We start from the raw sequence: 19,620 nt of genomic DNA on the forward strand, positions 1-19,620 counted from the left end.
AGTGACATGCCTATGACCTCAGAACTCACGTGTTCGATAGGAAATAACAGTCCTGGGTTGGTTCTTAAAGCCTGTAGGTTCAGTGGGAAGATCTGAAGCTACACTACAGCTAAAATGTCCACAATCACATTCAATTAAGGGGCTCTGTTAAACCAAATGACCACTCAAAAGCATGTCTTCTCATCTGATTTATTTATTTCCAAAATTTGTAAAAGAACCCCCATCCCTCAACAACGTTTCCAAGAAATTTCTGAGGAAAATTAAAACACCTGGCCATAACTAACAGTGGTCTCTGAGGGTCAGAAAAGGCTGGACTGAGCTAATGTCAGAGGCCCTCTCCTGGTGAGTCGTGGGAGATGCAGATGATGTACTCACTGGTCTTTGTGAGCCACGTAAATATTATTCCCTCATGTTCTGAGGGTAGAGTTCCCCCTTCCACCTCAAAACAAAACAATAGAACAAATGTTACTGAGAGCTGTGAACACGTTTAGTTATTGCCCACCGTCTAAAGTAGCGGGAAAACTGGTTACTACTTACCCAAAAAGGTAAAGGAAAAGACACTCTGAAAAGAGTTGGTGGGAATCAATAAAATACCAATTAATAAGCAGTCACATATGCTAAGCACTTAATTTGCCGTAATTAGTCAAAGGCCCCAACATAACTTCAGATAAACATACAAACAGGACGTCACTTTCCCAACTGTCAGGCTAGGACCAGTGATAAGTAGCACCTCCCAAGTTGCTGAAGTCAGCATCATGTTACATAGACAGCAAGTGAGGTTAGCAGTGGATGACCAGGTTAGACAGGGTGAATGATCCACCGCTGAAAAATAGAGAAAGGAAAGTTCTGGGTGGAAATGATAATAAGGCAGGTGAAAGTTAGGCCAACGGACCAAGGAGTGATAATCTATGTCTCTTCCTCCAAATATGGTCAGGAGAGAGCACTCCTCAAGGATTGGTGTGACACTGGAACGGACAGTAGGGACACTGGAGAGGATTACAGTCCCCTCTTTTCAAATGAATGCATACTTGGGAGTAGGTCAAGACAGGGAAGAGGCTCGTGATGGTGCCAAGCCCCACTGCCCACAAGGCCAACTCCCAGATTTCACTCTACACACTTGGAACTCAGGACCTCTTTCCTGTCATTGGTCCCCAAATATTCTCAATAAACATTTCACTATGTTCAAATCAAACGAGCAGGAAAGCCGATGACTGGCATTTGTTTGCATGCATGCACTGCATTTCCTGGAAGTATGTCAAGTTGACCAGCTCTGCTGACAAGGTGGGGACTTGCCAGGATCAGAGCGCCAGTGAGCTGACTCGGGTCATGTACCATCTGTGCTCACCTGGAACAACAGCTCCTAACAGACCAGCCTGAGAGGTGCAAGGGTCATGCATGCACACGTGCTGAGACTTTGATGCAGAGTTCCTCTATTGTCTACCCAAAAAGAGGGATCTCATACCTGACACAGCCAGGGATCTGCTCAACAGGGGTTGAGTGGGGAATACACATTGACAGTTCTGCCAGTGCCTTTACCAATCAAGGCAACCAGCTGCATCTAAGCAAAATATAAACTGACTCAGACATCTGATAAGTTAAAAATTAAATGGTAAACTTCACAACACAGACTAGACATACTGCAGAGACGTCTCTTAACTGCCATGTTCTTTAAAAGATGGCTCTGTCCTACTGCCCCTCCCTCTCTTCAATGTGCTTCTCAATTCCAGATTGGTTCCTAAATCAAAAAGCAGGTTTAGCGTTTCCCTGGTGGTACAGTGGTTAAGAATCCGCCTGCCAATGCAGGGGACACAGGTTTAAGCCCTGGCCCGGGAAGATCCCACATGCCACGCAGCAACTAAGCCCATGCACAACTACTGAGCCTGCACTCTAGAGCCTGCGAGCCGCAACTACTGAAGCCTGCGCCCCTAGAGCCCATGATCTGCAACAAGAGAAGCCACCACATGAGAAGCCCATGCACCGCAACGAAAAGTAGCCCCCTCACGCCGCAACTAGAGAAAGCCTGCACGCAGCAATGAAGACCCAAGGCAGCCAAAAAAAAAAGGTTTAAATGATTAAAAAAAAAAAAAAAAAGGTACTCAAATCTAAAAATTAAGTCCTAATCACAAGGCACCACTTACTAGGAAGTTATCCACCTTTGTAATTCAGGGGTGGTGTGATGAACCATGAACTACTCAGGGGGCCTGGGCACACCACTGGCACAGGGGGCACACAGGTCTCACTGCCGCTGGAGGCTGTCCGTCCACACACAGGACCATGAGGTGCTCTCCCTGACCCTGCCTGCCTAGCAGCATCAGTGAGCCTGAGGAGCCCATGCTGTCAGCAGAACAGTCACAGCAAACGTGTGCCTCAATAAAGCCACGCAGGGGCTCTCAAGGTACCCAATTTTCAGATGAAGAAATGGAGGCACAGTCTCCAAACTCCTGAGTGATGGCATCAGGATGCAAAGCCCCTTGTGGTTTGACTCCAAAGTACCTACACTTAGTCCTCACAGCTCTGAGGCAGTTTTCACCAGCCCAGTTTATAGAAAATAGGAAAGGGCAAAATAACTTGCCCAGGTCACACAAGGACTCTCACCCAGGACCTGACTGGGAAAGCGTGACTGTCACACTGCACACCTACAGAGACCAGGTGTAAGCAGAACCGGTCCCATTAGTTGATATGGTGGGTTGCTCTGGAAACCTGTCAAATAAAACATCACAAAGCAAGACAATGTGGGGGAAAAGTGAACCATATTTTCACTGAATTAGAGAGAAGCAAATCTTTACATTTTCCACATGTGAACACTGAAGAAATGGGCTGCCCTGTAACCTTAATGTTCTGTGTGTCTGTGTTCAAGTTGAAAAACTTGAGATGTATTTACAGAGATGACCAATTCCCTCTCCTAGGGAATTCCATAACACTCTCGAGAAATCAAGGCCTGGCCCTGGTGCAGTCAGAATGAGGCTGTACTGGGCTAGAAGGAGCCAATGGTGAGGCACTTTCTCCCAGATAACCTGAATTTGGGGTGGAAAACTGCCAGAGGTCCCAGCCATCAGCCCAAGCTGAGGGTCTAGGCAGTGAACACCTACACAGAGAAACACCTTTATGACAACCCTGTCAGGCCCACAAAGAAATACCTTTTCACACCTTTCTGACTGGCAAAAACTGAAAGTTTGGTAACTCGCTGCTCTGTTAGTAAAGATGCGAAAATGGGAACTCTCACACATCACTGGTGGGATCATTCACCCCTCTGGAGAATTCCGTGACACTAACTACCAAAACGACAAAAGCACATCCTTCTGGGCCAACAGTCCCGCTTCTAGGGATCTTTCCTAGATACACTCACAATGTGCCAATGTGCAATGCAGGACTATGACCATCAACAGGGCATGGTCCTACAAAACAGACACACATCCTGTGGAATACTATGTAGACACAAAAGGATGAAGTACACTATACAATAGGAAATAATCTCAAAGATATGCTGAAAACTTAAACCAAAAAAAAGGGAAGGGGGGGCAGATACAGAGCACGTGTACAGCAGACTACTATTTGTGTTTAAAAAAAAATAGAGGGTTTCCCTGGTGGCGCAGTGGTTAAGAATCCACCTGCCAATGCGGGGGACACGGGTTTGAGCCCCGGTCCGGGAAGATCCCACATGCCGCGGAGCGACTAAACCCATGTGCCACAACTACTGATACTGCACTCTGGAGCCGGCAAGCCACAACTACTGAGCCCATGTGCCACAACTACTGAAGCCTGCGCACCTAGAGCCTGTGCTCCACAACGAGAAGCCACTGTGATGAGAAGCCCACACACTGCAATGAAGAGTAGCCTCCACTCACCACAACTAGAGAAAGCCTGTGCACAGCAACGAAGACCCAACACAGCCATAAATAAATAAAATTTATAAAAATAAAATAATATAGAAAGTAGAGATACATGCCCCTCAGGTATCCACATAATCTCTGAAGGAAAGAGAAGAAACCGAACAACTGGTTACCTCTGGGGCCAACCAGGGGGCTAAAGAACAGAGAAGGAGGCAGGCTTCACAACATACCTTTCATATCTCAAACTCTTAATCACGTGAGTGTTTTACATGTTTTTAAGTTACTGACAGGACTTCCCTGGTGGTCCAGTGGTGAAGAGTCTGCATTCCAATGAAGGTGACGCAGGTTCAATCCCTGGTTAGGGAACTAAGATTCCATATGCTGTGGGGAAACTAAGACTGCATGCCACAACTGGAGAGCCTGCGATCTGCAACTATTGAGCCTGTGTGCTGCAACTACTGAACACATGTGCCACAAAAAAGAGCCCGTGCGCTGCAAAGAAAGATCCTGTGTGCCGCAACTAAGACCCAATGCAGCCAAATAAATAAATAAATAAACAACTGACAAGCAGTAACCCTAGTGACATAACTGATCTAGGCAATAATCCTCAACTGCTGCTTAAAGCATGAGGCCAAAGGCTGATGGGGGCCTGTGCAACCAGGTCAGGCTGCCTGTGCCACCCAATTCCACTGACGTTTTGCCACCCAAGGTGACGCACCAGCCGGTGCCCGGCCCGGCCCCTGCACTACTCTGTCAAACGAGAACCTGATTCTGACCGTCAAGCTTCCAGATCTAACTCCCAGGTTATAGGAAGTTTCAAAGATAAAGGAAAACACATTAAAAAGACTGCATTATAAGGATGCAATCAGCAAAATCCAGGATATGAGAGACTTAAAAATTAATTTTTTCAAACAAACAGATTTAAAATGACTTACAATACATCCTAATGTGTGGCTCTTATTTTGAATTCTGAGTCAAACAAATGATCGTAAAAAAAATACTTTTTGAGATAGTCTGGGAAATTTGAGGACTTAGATAATGTTAAAAAATTATTTCTTAAATTACCAATACTTTAAATAAAATTATCTTCTAGATGTACTATTTGCAGTACTTACAGATGAAATTCTATGTCTAGGAACTACTGTAAAATAATCCAGTGTGGAAAGACAAGAATAAAGATGAAATAAGAGTCTTCACGTCAACAATCACTGAAAACTGGGAGATGAAACCCAGAGATCTCATTATATTATTCTGTTTACTTCTGCATGTTTAAATTTTTCCTCAATGTATTTTTAGAAACAATGCTAATAAGATACAAACTACTATATACAAAATAGACAAACAAGGTCATACTGTACAGCACAGGGAACTATATTCAGTATTTTGTAATAAACTATAATGGAAAAGAATCTGAAAAAGAATTTATATATATGTATAACTGAATCGCTTTGCTGTACACAAAAAACTAATGCAACATTGTAAATCAACTATATTTCAGTTAAAAAAAAAACAACAACAAACAACATGCTAGTAAGGAGATTCTGTCACAACCAAATATAATACCAGATCTTTGTATGCAGAGTAAAGAGAACTTCAAAAGCCAATGGCAACACTGAAATATTTACAGATGAGATGACAGGATGTGTGAGGTTTGTTTTGAGATTTGTGAGAAGTGGGTACACAAAGATGAAACACAGTTGGTCCTGAGCTGATCATTCCTGAGGCTGAGTGATGGGTACATGGAGATTCATTATACTGTTACACCTCCTTTTGATGTATGAGATTCTCCATGGTAAAACAAACAAACAAAAAACCAAAAAACAAACAAAAAACCCTGACCATCCAAGGTCAGCCTGTAGCATTTGAGCAGCAAGCTGTTGCTTCCTTCCACCTTAAAGCTGTGGTAAGGGACTGCCTCCAGGGAGCAGGAGGGGCACAGGGAAAGGGGGCTTTTGGCGTTTTCCGTGATAGTCAATGAATTCTGATTCAGCCACACGCTTCCAAGGAGAGCACACAGAAATCTTCAGTATACACAATTTTATCTTTGTCTTTCTCATGATTTCCTAAGGAATTTTAAGTCATTGAACAGGTGTCACAAAGTTTCAAGAGCACAGTCTACCATTTGAGTGTATCATAATTTGCTCATTCATCATTGAGCCTTTTTTGTTGCATCCAACTTTTCAATCTTATAAACAATGCTAGCTACCACAAACATCTTTGTGTACCAGTGTTTGCCTGTGTTTTCAATCACAGTTGACCCTTGAACAATGAGGGGGTTAGCGATGGATTGTGTAGTACTGTAGTATGTATTTATTGAAAAAAATCCATATGTAAGTGGACCCACACAGTTCAAACCTGTGTTGTTTAAGAGGCCACTGTACTTCCTTAAGATAAGAGATTTGTAGAAGTAAGTTACAAGGTAGAAATACCTTTAAATTTTCATTTCTGCCTACTATTTTAGCAACCTGACTGGACCTAATAACTTTTCACGACTTAGCATAATTTGGAATTCCCCGGTGGTCCAGTGGTTAGGACTCCGTGGTTCCACTACAGGGTGCACTGGTTCCACCCCTAGTTGGGGAATTAAGATCCTGAACACCATGAGTCAAAAAAGAAAAAAAAGAAAGCATAATTCTTTCTCCTCCCCTAAGAAATAATCACTTAAGAGCTTGGTATATACCTTTTAAAATTGTATCAAAACGCATATAAAAGCAAACAATTTTTACTCCACTTAGGAGTTTTTCAAGCTTTTTTCATTTTTCACATCAATACACGCATCTTCTGTATCTATAGCTGTGTTTCACTGTATTTTAACACAACTATAACCATTCCACAATGAATACACATTTGCATTTTTTCACTTTCACTAATCCAAAATGATGCAATAAACATCTTAAGTCTTCTCATACATAGGCAATTATTCTTCTAGGACAATTTCTTACAAATTGCTTAGAGGGGACTCAAAGTCTATAAATATCTGAAAGTAGTATAAAGGGCTGATGACCTCTTATAAAAGATTTACCGAGGGACTTCCCCGGTGACGCAATGGTTAAGAATCCACCTGACAATGCAGGGGACACAGGTTCAAGCCCTGGCCTGGAAAGATCCCGCATGTGGTGGAGAAACTAAGCCCGTGCACCACAACTACTGAGCCCGCGAGCCACAGCTACTGAAGTCCACGCACCTAGAGCTCGTGCTCCACAACAAGAGAAGCCACTGCAATGAGAAGTCCACACACCACAACAAAGAGTAGCCCCTGCTCACTGCAACTAGAGAAAGCCCACATGCAGCAACGAAGACCCAACGCAGTCAAAAATAAATAAATTAAAAAAAAAAAACTTGCATGATAAACATGGCTTAAAATATAATTCAAATGCCTGTTACATTAATAATATATTTAATTTTTTCAATATGAAGACAAAATAAATGCTGTACTTTTTTTGTCAGCTGTCTTTCTAACACAACCTAGATAAAAATAGCTCCTAAATATCCCTGACTGATTTGCTAAACGGAATGACTCCTCTCCCAGCGTCATTTGATGCTGCTTGCATTAATTCTGGCATCAATCTTATTATACTTTCAGAGACTTTGGAGATAAATGTTTGGCTCACCTCACAGATTCATTGTCAACAGTGAAGATATTCTACCAAAACACTTGGTGAGATACATAAATACAAGTTATTAAGAAAAATCAGAACAAGTCATGATTTAGCGATGGTTCACAACTTGTGAAAACAAAACCTGTGTCCATCTTCCAATAGCGATGACTACACTGTAGTCCCTCCAGAAACCAACCTCAACATGGGAGCTGCTGGTCCCACGCCTGGGAACTGAACAGTCCACAGGCTACGTATGTGGCAGGCTAGGAGCCTAGCACCAACAGCAGGTCATCAGGAGGCAGCAACAGGTCAGTGATAGCAAGAGTCAGCCCACTGGCCACATCTGGCCGAAAAGCTTCTGAGGTGTTCTGATTTATCAAAATTGCAATTTTGACAAGAAAAATCACAACTAGCCTTTCTGACATATACATATATATACCTATATACATACATATATATATTTATACATACATACATATATATGTATATATATATATATCTGTTCATCCTCAATGGCCTATCTTTGAAAGATACAAGTGACCTCTGAAGACAGGTACTGGATGGCTAGTCACATGGAAAGGGAAGACTTTTCACCTGGAATCTGTAACAGTTACGTTTCCTACCGAAGAGATTTAAAAATTGGATTTTTATCAAATTCTTTTAACAAATCTATATTCTGGAAAAGCATTTTATTTTTTCCTTCTAAGTTTATTCTGCATAACTAAGGGAAAAAAAGTTATTTTAGTTTGGTATTTTAAAGTCAGGCCACATTTACCTCTATCAAAGTAACCCATCCCGTGCACCACAACGAAGAGTAGCCCCCGCTCGCCACAACTAAAGAAAGCCCTCATGCAGCAACGAAGACCCAACGCAGCCAAAAATAAAATTAAAAAATAAATAAATAAACCCATGCACATCTAAACACTACTGATATATATATATGTTAAAAATTTTAAGGCAGGGTAAATTTTATGGCTAGTGAATTATATCTTAAAGCCATTATTTAAAAAACCTTTTTATGGTAAACTCTCCCTAACACCCAGAGGTACCTGCTTAGCGCTCCACAAAGCACCACTCACTGTGTGGCAGGACCATACCTTACGCAAGTAGCCCCCACTAATAAACATTTCCAGTACATCCTCCTCTTTTTACTTCAGTCTTTTACTTTCACAAAAAAAGCTGCAATGGGCACCTTTTCTGTGTACCCATTAACACATATCACTAAGATACAGTCCCAGCAGAGTTCTGGAACAAGTCTATACAAGCATTTGACATGCTGAGAGCCACCTGACAAGACTGCCCTCCCACAAACACAGCTGCTCCAAGTCACCCTTCGTTCTTCAGGACAGGAGGCCTCCTGCGTAGGTTTATAGCACTAGCCATGAAACATTTCAACATGAGCCATCTGTTAGGTCAAATATGATTTTTAAGGAGTTGAAAGGACAGGTGGTTACCTCTTTAACAGGAAAAGGTATTCCTGCAAATGGTAAATTTTCACAATACAAAAAGGTCTCGTGACCCACTTGAGCCCTCCAACTAAGACAAGAATGTTCATAATCTCTTGGTTTCTTCTAAAACTACTCTGTACATCTAGGTACGTCAATGGGTATAAATGTCCTTCCTTTTTAAAAATCACACTACAGAAGCCATCGTATCACACTTGCTTTTCCTCTTTATATTGAAGATAATTTCACAACAACATACACTGAACCACACTGAACTCAATCCTCTTTCCATAGCTATACATCATTCCATTGTAAAGAAGAGCAATGACTTAGCCAAGCCCTCACTGAAAAAGCCTACAGTGTTCTGGCTTTCTGCAGCTCTAATGCTGCAGGAATATTCTGGAGCAAATTTATCTTTGTACATATGCAAAAGTATCAGTCAGATATACTCTCAGAACTAGCACTGCTGGGATGTGCTTTCACACCTTCAGATGCTCAATTACCCAGGAGGTGTATCAGGATTACTTAACTCTCCATCTCCTTAGCTCTGAGTGAGGGTGAGTATCTGCCATAGGATTAGATGCCTACCAGAAAGTGTCCTTTTCTATCCTTTGCCCATTTTCTATTCAGCTATTGTTACAGTTCTTCTCAATCATGATGAATTCTATATACAAAGGATACTTGCCCTTCGTCATATGTGCTGCAAATATTTTGTCCCAGTTGAATTCTTATTTTATGTATAGGAATTTCTGATATGCTAATATTTTAAGTGCCTACTCAGAAAAATGTATCCATCTTTCCCTTATAGCTTCTAGGCTTTATAACATGTCAAGATGACAGAACAAAGTTCTCTTTTGGGGGATCCAACCTGGTTTTTCCCCCAACTAGCTAATCCATAGTTCCTAATAGTGTTCATTGAAAAACTCATCTCCACAGTGGCTGAACACATGCCTTTCATAAAATACTAAATTATGGTATATGTTTCAGTCTTTCTGTAGTCTAAATTTCTTCTATTCATCTATTCTTCAGCATAAATTCATAAGGGCATTTAAAAAGTACACTGACATTCTCATGTAGCAGAAATGCTTAGATTTGTGATCCAAAAAAATTATGTTACTAAAATTGAAAATTTAACCTATACATCTGTGTATCTAACTCTTTCTGATATCCCAAGGTAATGGTCTCTTTACATAAGCGTTTTTCAGGTACTGAAGACTTTAAACTCACAATAAAGAAAACTTTCATCTCCAAGCCCCATCTATTAGTTGAGCTGTTTGTTGCTAAAGGCATTTTTAGTTAATTCAAAGATTCAACGCTGATGTTGAAGACTGTACTTGAAAAAGAAATGATAATTTTAATCACTTTTTAAGATTACTGATTTAAGTAGAATTGACTCTAGCTATAATATATCTCTAAAATGTCCATTGGCAGAAAAAAAAAAGTCTTTCCTTGGTTTTGCTTTTCTCTGACTTCCTACCACCAAGCTCAGTGCCTTCCCAGTCTTCACTGAGGAACCTGAATGGCATCAAACCCCTCACTGACCTCTGGTCAAACCAGGGATGGAGGACTTGGAAAAAGAAAAAACTAACAGAGTGACTCCATGGGAATTCCCTGGCAGTCCAGTGGTTAGGACTCGGTGATTCCACTGCAGGGGACCTGGGTTCAATCTCTGGTCGGGGAACTAAGATCCCACAAGCAACACAGCACGGCAAAAAAAAAAAATCTAAATAAATAAATAAATAGAATGGAGTGACAATCATGCATTCTCAATGGGGACAGGGATGAAAACTTGTCATGAAGAGTGAAAAAAATCTTAGATATTACAATGGTTAGTGGCCCGGAAAGGATCACATAAACTGATATGCTGGGTATCTGTGGTATCAAAATTTCATGGCGGGGAAGTAGACAAATTATGGGAAAAGGTCTAAAAAAGGCTCCTTTGGGAGGCAAAAATGACAATAAAGTTATGAAATGACATTTTATAACCACTAAACTGCAAAAATTTAATGGTCTGACAATACCAAATGTTAGTGAGGATGTGTACACTGCTATTAGGGCTGTAAACTGATACACATTCTCAAACAGGGAGAAAAAAGAAAAAGACAACATTACAGATCTTTCAAGAATAAACGTGCCTCTCCTACAATCCAGCAATACCTCTCCTAGGAATATACCCTAGATAAACCGTTGTACACGTGCACCAAGAAGACATTCAAGAACATTTATAACACTGTTCATAATAGTTTAAAAATAAAAGATTAAAAAAAGAAACTAGTATCAACCCAATTGTCTATGAACACAAAATGGATAGTTTGGGGAATACTCAAGCAGCAATGAAAACAAACAAACCATACTCAACAAAATATGTAAACTGGAACATAATACTGAAGGAAAAAAGTTATTAAAGATTACCTATGCTATGAACCCATTTTTATAAGACTCAAAGAGAAGAATAAACACAATGTTCAAGGAATCATAAAATATGTAATAAGAAACATTTTTAAAGAAAATGATACATACAAAACATAGAACCGAATAGGGATGATAGACACACAGACACAAATCGGTACTGGCCACGTTCTAGCTCCCAGCCAGAGAGCGGTGGAATGACATCTATTTCATTATTCTGCTTCATAACTTACAAAGGTTACATTATTCTTGTTGGTGCAGTATTTGGCTCTTCACGGTAGGGAATAATTAACACAAAATAAAACTTACATCCAATTCAAAAAAGAGGTCCCTTTCTTTACTTGCAATCTCATAATCTGCTCGGAGGGCCAAATCGTGGATTTTGGTACACTCTCCTAAATCCATGCGCTGTGAGAAAGAAACAAAAATTTACACATGAACATCTACCCATTTGTAGGAAGCACTGTGACCTGGTGTTTTAGCTGTCATCAAAATAAACAGTACTTTTTGGGATATTAACTATGATAAGAAAATTTAAAAATAATATGGCTAAGAAGACTTATTTTCCTTTTATTGATACCGTCATGACTATATGACACTCAGAACAGGTGCATTTAAGTGTAATGATTTATATCTCTTACAGAACCAGAAATAGACTAGTAATGTTTTCATTATTTAGCTTTTGCCAGTTTTATTATTGCATTAGTCACATAAGAAATGTTTATTCGGTGAATAGCAACATGAGGGGTGAGAGGGTGGCAAGGAAGAGGCCAGGAAACAAAACTATCACTGATAGCAGCAAGTTTCCATGCATTCCTTCTTGCAGCCACGACTACTCAAGATGCTACAGAGACAAAAAGAAGAAAAAGAAAGAACAGAGAAAAACGAGGTTTTGGAAATTACAACATAACCTAACACCTGGCTTTGTGTAGCTCTTTGTATACCAAAGGAAATAAAGCAGAACAGGCTGATTCAGAGCCAAAGCAATTCTCCAAACATTCTCCTAACCTGCTAAATGGCTCTGGACACGTAACTGGGAACACAGACTGGACCATTCACTTGCCCCATTTGAAAAACAAAAGGCTCTTTTAACAAAACAAATTATTTGTGTTACCAGTAAGATTTCGCCTGATGTGCTATTACATGTTGTGAGCACGTACAGAACAATTAGCAGTGCGTATTTCTCATCTAAATCCTAAGTAGAGGATCCTGTACAGGGACACCCCCACCCTTGCCTCTGATCATCTAAACAGCAACAGGGACGTTTGGATGCTGAGGGTCAGGCTAATAAGTCAGAGAATGCAAGTTAAGAAAACCCAACAGCCCAATGAGGAGACACCTTGGGAACCCAAGCTGTTGGTCACAAGTACGACTAGCAAACAAAGAATGATGGAGTTCAGGAACTCCTTTAAGCTCAAACTACAAGTGTGTTCAAAACGAGATCAAAAAAATCTTCATGGGTTACAAAACCCTCAACATTTTAGTTTTTAGGCACATGAGAGAGGCTCGCAGTGCCTGACTCCTGGGTCCGAATCTCAGAAAGTGCAGCCATGCTCTTAACAAAATTTCCTTCAGTATCCCAGTGACAGAGCCATGAGGGGACTGTCTAGGGTGGAGTTTATCTTCATTTTGACTGAAGGCTACATGCCAAAAGCTCTTTTCTCCTTCATTATGCTTACTCCGAAGTCATGTGTAGTTTACACATGTTGGTTACGTGGGGAATCCAGAGGTAGGGAAACAAGTTCCAAAAGCCAAAGTTGCAGCTAAAATTGCTATCACTGTAAAGCTGACAACTTTTGCTTCCTTCACTCTTTTAAATAGCAAGTATAATTCTTTAAAAATATATAGCTTCCACAAACAAAACTAAGTGCAACAGCTGAAAAATGAGAGGTAGCTATCAGAAATTATTTAAAAGCTAACAAAATTCTGTTACTCAAAGAAAAACCACCTCCAGATGAAGCACCGAAACCGCTGAGTACTATAATTTTAACTGCAAATCAATTTCCATTCTAAAAACTTCAACTGTCAAGAAAATTTCGACATTAGGGAACCACATATAAAGCAAAATTCACCATTACCTTCCTTCAGGTGGGAGCTCTCAACCTAAAGCAAGTGGAATACAGGCCTGGGGTTCCATGGTTACTCTGGAGGTAGCTTTTCAGCTTTGCCAAGGAGGCAAGGAAGTACTGGCCAATTCCCCTAGCAGCCAAACACCAAGCACAGCTGAAATACCACACTCATAAACTTCTTCCAAAATATTCCAAATGGCTGTCAAATCCAGCATGTCAGACCCCCTTTTTTTTTTTTTTTAACTGAACAAACATCTGTGTTCTCTACTCTCCAGTGGTCTCACACTGCAGACAGGGAAGGGCAAATAAAGGCTCCTTCTAGAACCTTCAGGAAACCAAAGTTCTACCACGAGACAAGTTACACTACCTTCCCTCCAGCTATCCCTCCGCTCTTACTAATCAATACATTTTCCCATCAAGCCTCAATAAAACGATTGCTTCCATTCCTCCGTTGTCTCACCCCTACTGACAGGAGACGGTTTTGAGCAAAGATTTGGGTATGGAGCAGCCCTTGGCAAGCTGAGGGTTATAACCATTTTCATCTTGCAGCTGTGTTCTAAAGAATTATTCATTCCAATTTAACACAACACAAACTCTACCTCTCACTTGCCACCTCCACGTAGCCCACACCCGTTAAGGCTCAACCTTTACACCACCATCCAAGTTCCCAACCCTCACCTCAACTGACCTCACGACCCCGCACAATTGTTCACGGCACCCTCACATGAACATGGGTCTCCTGGGCTCCCTCCTCCTCAGTCTGAGCTGCCCTGTAACCCAGGCGGGACGGAGTGATGCTGAGCAGTACTTGGCCTCTCATCACTGCTCTGGTTCCACAGCCTCTGTCTCCCTCCCCCTGAAGCACACCAGCCCAGAGGCACCCCTGCTTCCCTCTGCTCCAGCATCCACCTGGAGCGTTAATCCCCCAAACGCACACGTGTGTTTTTTCTCACCATTCAGGTCTCTGCTCCCATGTTCCTGAGAGGCCTTTCCTTATCACCCTATCCAACAGTCCAGAACCTACTCATTCATTATTTACTGTCTGTCCTGTTCCTCCATTAGATGAGAGTAAAGATTTTGTCTTATTGGTACCACATCCCCAGTGCCTGGCACAGAGTATGTGTCCAACAAATATCTGGCAAATGAACCTATACCTAACACAATAAACATTTGTAGGAAATGCCCTCATTCACCAGCATTCTGGAACAATGCTACATAGGGATCCAATCAAGAAAAATATGGTTGAACTGCTTCACGCTGGTGCATGTCCCTCTACTCCCTTTGACTTCTTCCACTAAGACCTACCAGCAATTCCAGGTTATGATGCCTCATACAGGAGTATCCTACCGCTGACTGCTTATGACCAGTGGAAGCCAGTAGTCTACAGTGATGGCACCCACAACAATCTGGAGCACACAGTAGTTATAATGTTTTCCTATACCAGGTCAACCACTGGCAAAACCCCAGCTAACAAAGGCTCAAGGCTTGGCTTTCATTTCCTATTTGCTGTCAGAAGAGCCAGCTTGAGAAGATTCAATACACCTGTGCAGTTTGCCAGACGCTGCTCCCCCAAAATGGTAATAATAAAAGCAACAATTAATTATGAAGAAAACGTTCCCCAGCACATGCACATGTGACCCTTAAAATGAGTAGACATTCCACGAGGGAGCTGTGAAATCTAAAAAATGCTGATGGTGTTTGCAAAACTAATTTTCTGTAAGTGTCTGAATCACCGTAGATAATCCACACTCTTTAGTCTTCTTAAATCCTACCTAATTTTGAATAAATGCACATTCTGCAAAACTAGCATTTATCTGTTTGCTTCATCTGAAATGAACTTAAAGTTTCACTTAGAATTTTACACTTCACTTAGAAGTAGAGAGGTCTATACTTATTGGATCATGTAGTGATTTCTTGAAAGGGTGGCATAACACAAAATTGCAAATTGATGTTAGTCCTGATTTTTCAAAAATCTAAAAATCTGGGGAAGAAACATACCTCGTTAGATCAAAAGTCTAACATGTGTTTAACCTGAAAACAAACCAACCCAGAATCTTAGAGTTACAGGCTGACCTGAAGTACACTTTTTGCTAAAGCCAAAGGAGACTAGTATTTGCACTACTTAGCTGTGAATACCGCAGTATAAATGACTCTACAAAAACCTGATAACTTTACAAAGAGAATTTTATAGAAGTGAAATATGTCATTATATACAATTCCACCCCACTAACAGAACCTATCACTTGAAGGGCAGTAGGTAATTTCTGCCTGGTAAAGGAAAACAGAATTCAACCTGAAAAACCTTCAGTGCCTACACAGCATCCATGTCTGAGTGTCCTATGACATCCCCCCCAAATGTACCTACCGTCCCAGCCAGAATGTCGTGGGGGCAGCAGTCCAGAAGATGACTCTTGCAGACACGGTCATCTGTAAACTTGACCCTCTGTCTGGTTTCGTCTCCTGAAATTCATGTGTGGTTTTAAATAAGACAATATTATCACATTAAGCACAAAAGCATATCTGGTACAATTCACCTGGATGATTTGCAGACTACCAAATACACTGAAAAGCTGATCTAGAGGTATTTACAACTGGAACGAAATACAGATGATTTTTGATGCTAAATATATCATGAAGAATCACACTTAAAGAGATCTGACTCCGTCATTGTGCCAAGGAAGTCAAGGAGTCAGAAGGAAAATGCTGAGCACCAAACAGCCATTAGCCCCACACATACATGTGGGCAATGAGATACCAAAACCCATGCTAATCAGAGGGCGATGAATCACCATGTATGACTTAAAGCTGGTAGTTTCCAACAAAAGCTATTTATTAGTCTAATCATTTTGCTATAGACCAACGTATAGGCAGTATTTTGCCAAAATTATATGAAGAAAGCTTTCTCTCTCTACTACTGACTGATAATCTGAACCTAGTCTACCTATCCCCCTTTAACCCCCACCCTTAAAAAAGACAGTTGGCACCTGAGAGTCACTTTTAACAAGACAATACCAAGAAGAAAAAAAAAAAGGCAAAAAAGGAACTAGGTTAGTCAATACACACTGTGAGTTCCAACACATACTGTACCCATCTGCATTCTTCAAGACCTCAGCTGCAGAATTTTATGCCCGCTGTTGAAAAGTTTTAAAGGAAAAGTTTTCTTGCCCAACCTGCAGTAAGGAAGTCAGGGGAATGATACATAAAAGTAAAGGCAAAGTGGAATGTGACAAATTTTAAAGCTAATCTGTGTATATGACACAGAGCTGTGTAATACTAAAGGAGGAATATATTTTAGGATTTGCAAGCATCCAGGATTAATGTAGTGTCTTTTTATTGAAAATGTTTTCTTTCTAAACTACACTTTTAAAGTTACTTGTGAAAAAAAGCAAACACTTTTTTGTTATAACAGCTTAGAAATTGGTTGTGACTCACGGCTCGATGAACATGAGGCTTTTCTGCAACTCCCTTGCAGATTGATGTAGGCAGGCAAAGATACACTGAACCTTTATAAATAAAATAGAGGGGCCACAATTGTTCAGTTTGTATGAAATAAAAATATGGGAAGCAATTCAAAAGCAACTCAATATACAAAGAAAGCTAGAAAGCACTTATTCGCCTATGAAATAAAGTGCAAACAATCTGCACAGCCCTGCGAATGTGCCAGTGTGAACTTACAACTTCATTACTTCGGTAGAAAAGAAAACACAAACCACAGCAGGTATATAGTTTTGCAAAGATGCAACCGCTTTCTCCTGAGACAACCATCAAGATCTTGCGCTCCTCCCTACAGTACAACCTACCTAACGACTGCCAAGCGTTGGCTAAACAGAGGCTCTCCTGTGTGGCTAGAGGAAAAGGGGGCTGGAAAAGCACGCGGCAGGAACCCACGTTAGAAAAGCTCAATTTACGGCTCCCCTTGCAACGGTACAGAACAAGACGGCCAGGGTTTCCAGGCCATCCGGCTCCCTTGCGCGGAGGAGCTCCGCCAGCCCGCTGCCAGCGCCCAGAGCCCCAGCTGGCTGCAGCCCTTCACCGACTCCCGGTTCGAGGGGCGGCGGGGGCCGCAGGGGTGGAGGGGGGGCGGAGAAATCGCAGGAAGGTCAGCGGGGAGGGGGCTGGCGCCCCACCGACGACGCGGGCTCCGAGGGAGGAGCCCGCCGGGGACCCAGCCTGCGGGAAGAGCTCAAACAAAGGCCCGGCGCCCCCGGTCGGCGCGCGGGGGAGGGGAGGACGCCCGCGCAGGCGCAGACGGTCGCGGCCCCCCGCCTCAGGCCGCCCGGCGGCCTCGCCTCGCTCCCGCCCCAGCCCCCGCCTGGCCGGCCGCCCCTACTCACCGTCCCGGGCCGTGCCCATGAGCTGGTCTAGCAGAGCCCGCATCTGCGCCTGGGCGGACATGGTGGCCGGAGGGAGCGGCAGGAGCGGCCGCGACGGCTTCTCTCAGACTGCGGCAGCGGCGGTGGCGGGGGCGGCGGCGGCAGCGGCAGCGCGGCGGCAACGAAGAAGGGTCGCGTCGGCCTCGAACCCGCTCGGCTTCTTCCCGCCGCGAGGCACGCCGGGAGGAATTGCGTCGCCGCCGGCGCTTGGCCTGCTGGGAAATGTAGTTTAGGGGCGGAGCCAGAGTCTCCGACGAACAAGCAAGCTGTGCAAGGGGCGGGGCCAAAGTCCGAACCCTGATTTTAGTGTGGATCCCAAAACTTACGTGCTCCGCTCAGGCTAAACCGCAATAAAGTGAAATAAGTGTAGACAATACAAAACAAAAAAATAGGGCTTCCTTGGTGGCGCAGTGGTTGAGAGTCCGCCTGCCGATGCAGGAACACGGGTTCGTTCCCCGGTCCGAGAAGATCTCACATGCCGCGGAGCGGCTGGGCCAGTGAGCCATGGCCGCTGAGCCTGCGCGTCCAGAGTCTGTGCTCCGCAACGGGAGTAGGCCACAACAGTGAGAGGCCCGCGTACCGCAAAAAATACAAAACAAAACAAGGAAATAAATTCCGTGTTTTCTTTCTAGCCGTGAAACTGGGAATGTATCCTTTAGCTACTCTCAGACTTTTTTTACACCTGTGAAAATGGTGCCTGTCACATGACTTGTGAAAGTTAAATGCAGCATGGAGTTCCTGTTAGGTTCTGTGACTACTACTTGGTGGTGGTCCCTAAGTTCACAGTCTGCCATCCACCAAGACTGCTCTAGCCCTGGCCACTTCCGAGACTGACAATGAGCCTCTGACACATGCGTACAGCGGACAGTAGGGGACCGTGATTCATACCATTGGAACTGCCCACATATCCAGATGTGTATTTGCTTGTTCCTACTGCAGTGCCCTCACACCCAAAGGTCTGCAGGATGCCTGATTTACTGACATGGAATCCTGCACAACTTTGTCTCATATAAAGAAATCCATTTTATGGTAAAGCAGGTCAATTATTTATTTCTGTGTAGCAAGCTGCTTCAAAACTCAGTGGTGTAAAACAAAAATGATTTATTATTTCTCATTATTCTGTGGAGTTCAGGCAGGGCTTAGCTGGGCCCTGGGCTCGCTGCTCTAGGTGATTTGGCTTGGTTCACAAAATTGCTTGTATGAAACTGGGCTGAGCAAAGATCCAAAAAGGCTACACTGATGATCTGGCCCCTCTGTGGTTCTCCATGTGGCTTCTGTATCTGTACATGACATCATAACATTCTGAAGTCTAGCCCAGCTTACTACATAGTATGGCAGCTGGCTGCCCCAGGGGAAGGAGTGGAAGCTGTCAGTCCTTTTAAGGCCTAGGCTGAGACCCCCAGAACTCTCCTTCTACCATTACCTATTGGTCAAAGCAAGTCAAAAGGTGGGACTGCCCTGGTAGTCCAGTGGGCAAGACTCCACACTTCCAATGCAGGGGACACGGGTTTGATCCCTGATCAGGGAACTAAGATGCTATATGCCATGCGGCATGGTGCAAAAAAAAAAAAAGTCTGTGATTTAGTTAATAACAATGTACTAATGTTAATTTCTTAGTTTTGACAAAGGTATCATAGTTATGTAAGATATGAACCCAAGGAGAATCTTGGGTAAGGGTATATGGGAATGTTTGTACTATTTTTGCAATTTTTCTGTAAATCTAAAATCTTTCCAAAATTAAAATTTATTTTAAAAATAGTATGTAGAAACAAATTCAAACAAGTTATTATCACAATAACTATAAAGAGATTAAATTTATTAGTTAAAAGAGAAAATCAAATAGGATTTCATGAAAATCCATTTTTATGCTATTTAGAAGCAATACACTTGAAATA

General features: G+C 42.4%; 1 protein-coding gene across 3 annotated transcripts in view; it reads right to left on the reverse strand.

Annotated features, from left to right (window-relative positions):
• The window catches only part of LUC7L (LUC7 like), a 30,270-nt gene extending 12,368 nt beyond the window's left edge, over positions 1–17,902 (reverse strand). Inside the window, exons 1-4 of one of the 3 annotated variants that reach the window (XM_012533183.3) lie at positions 17,687–17,902; positions 16,785–16,855; positions 15,718–15,812; positions 11,593–11,691 (exon numbers count right to left, since the gene is read on the reverse strand). In XM_012533183.3, coding sequence (XP_012388637.1) covers positions 11,593–11,688 — 96 coding nt within the window. In that variant the 5' untranslated portion in view covers positions 11,689–11,691; positions 15,718–15,812; positions 16,785–16,855; positions 17,687–17,902. Of the gene's footprint in view, positions 1–11,592; positions 11,692–15,717; positions 16,856–17,152; positions 17,578–17,686 lie in introns of those variants that run through there. The other 2 variants (XM_004270379.4, XM_033429351.2) reach the window with 2 other exon arrangements.
• Positions 17,903–19,620: the final 1,718 nt, after the last annotated feature.

Source organism: Orcinus orca, chromosome 16, assembly GCF_937001465.1.
Source record: "Orcinus orca chromosome 16, mOrcOrc1.1, whole genome shotgun sequence".
NCBI lineage: Eukaryota > Metazoa > Chordata > Mammalia > Artiodactyla > Delphinidae > Orcinus > Orcinus orca.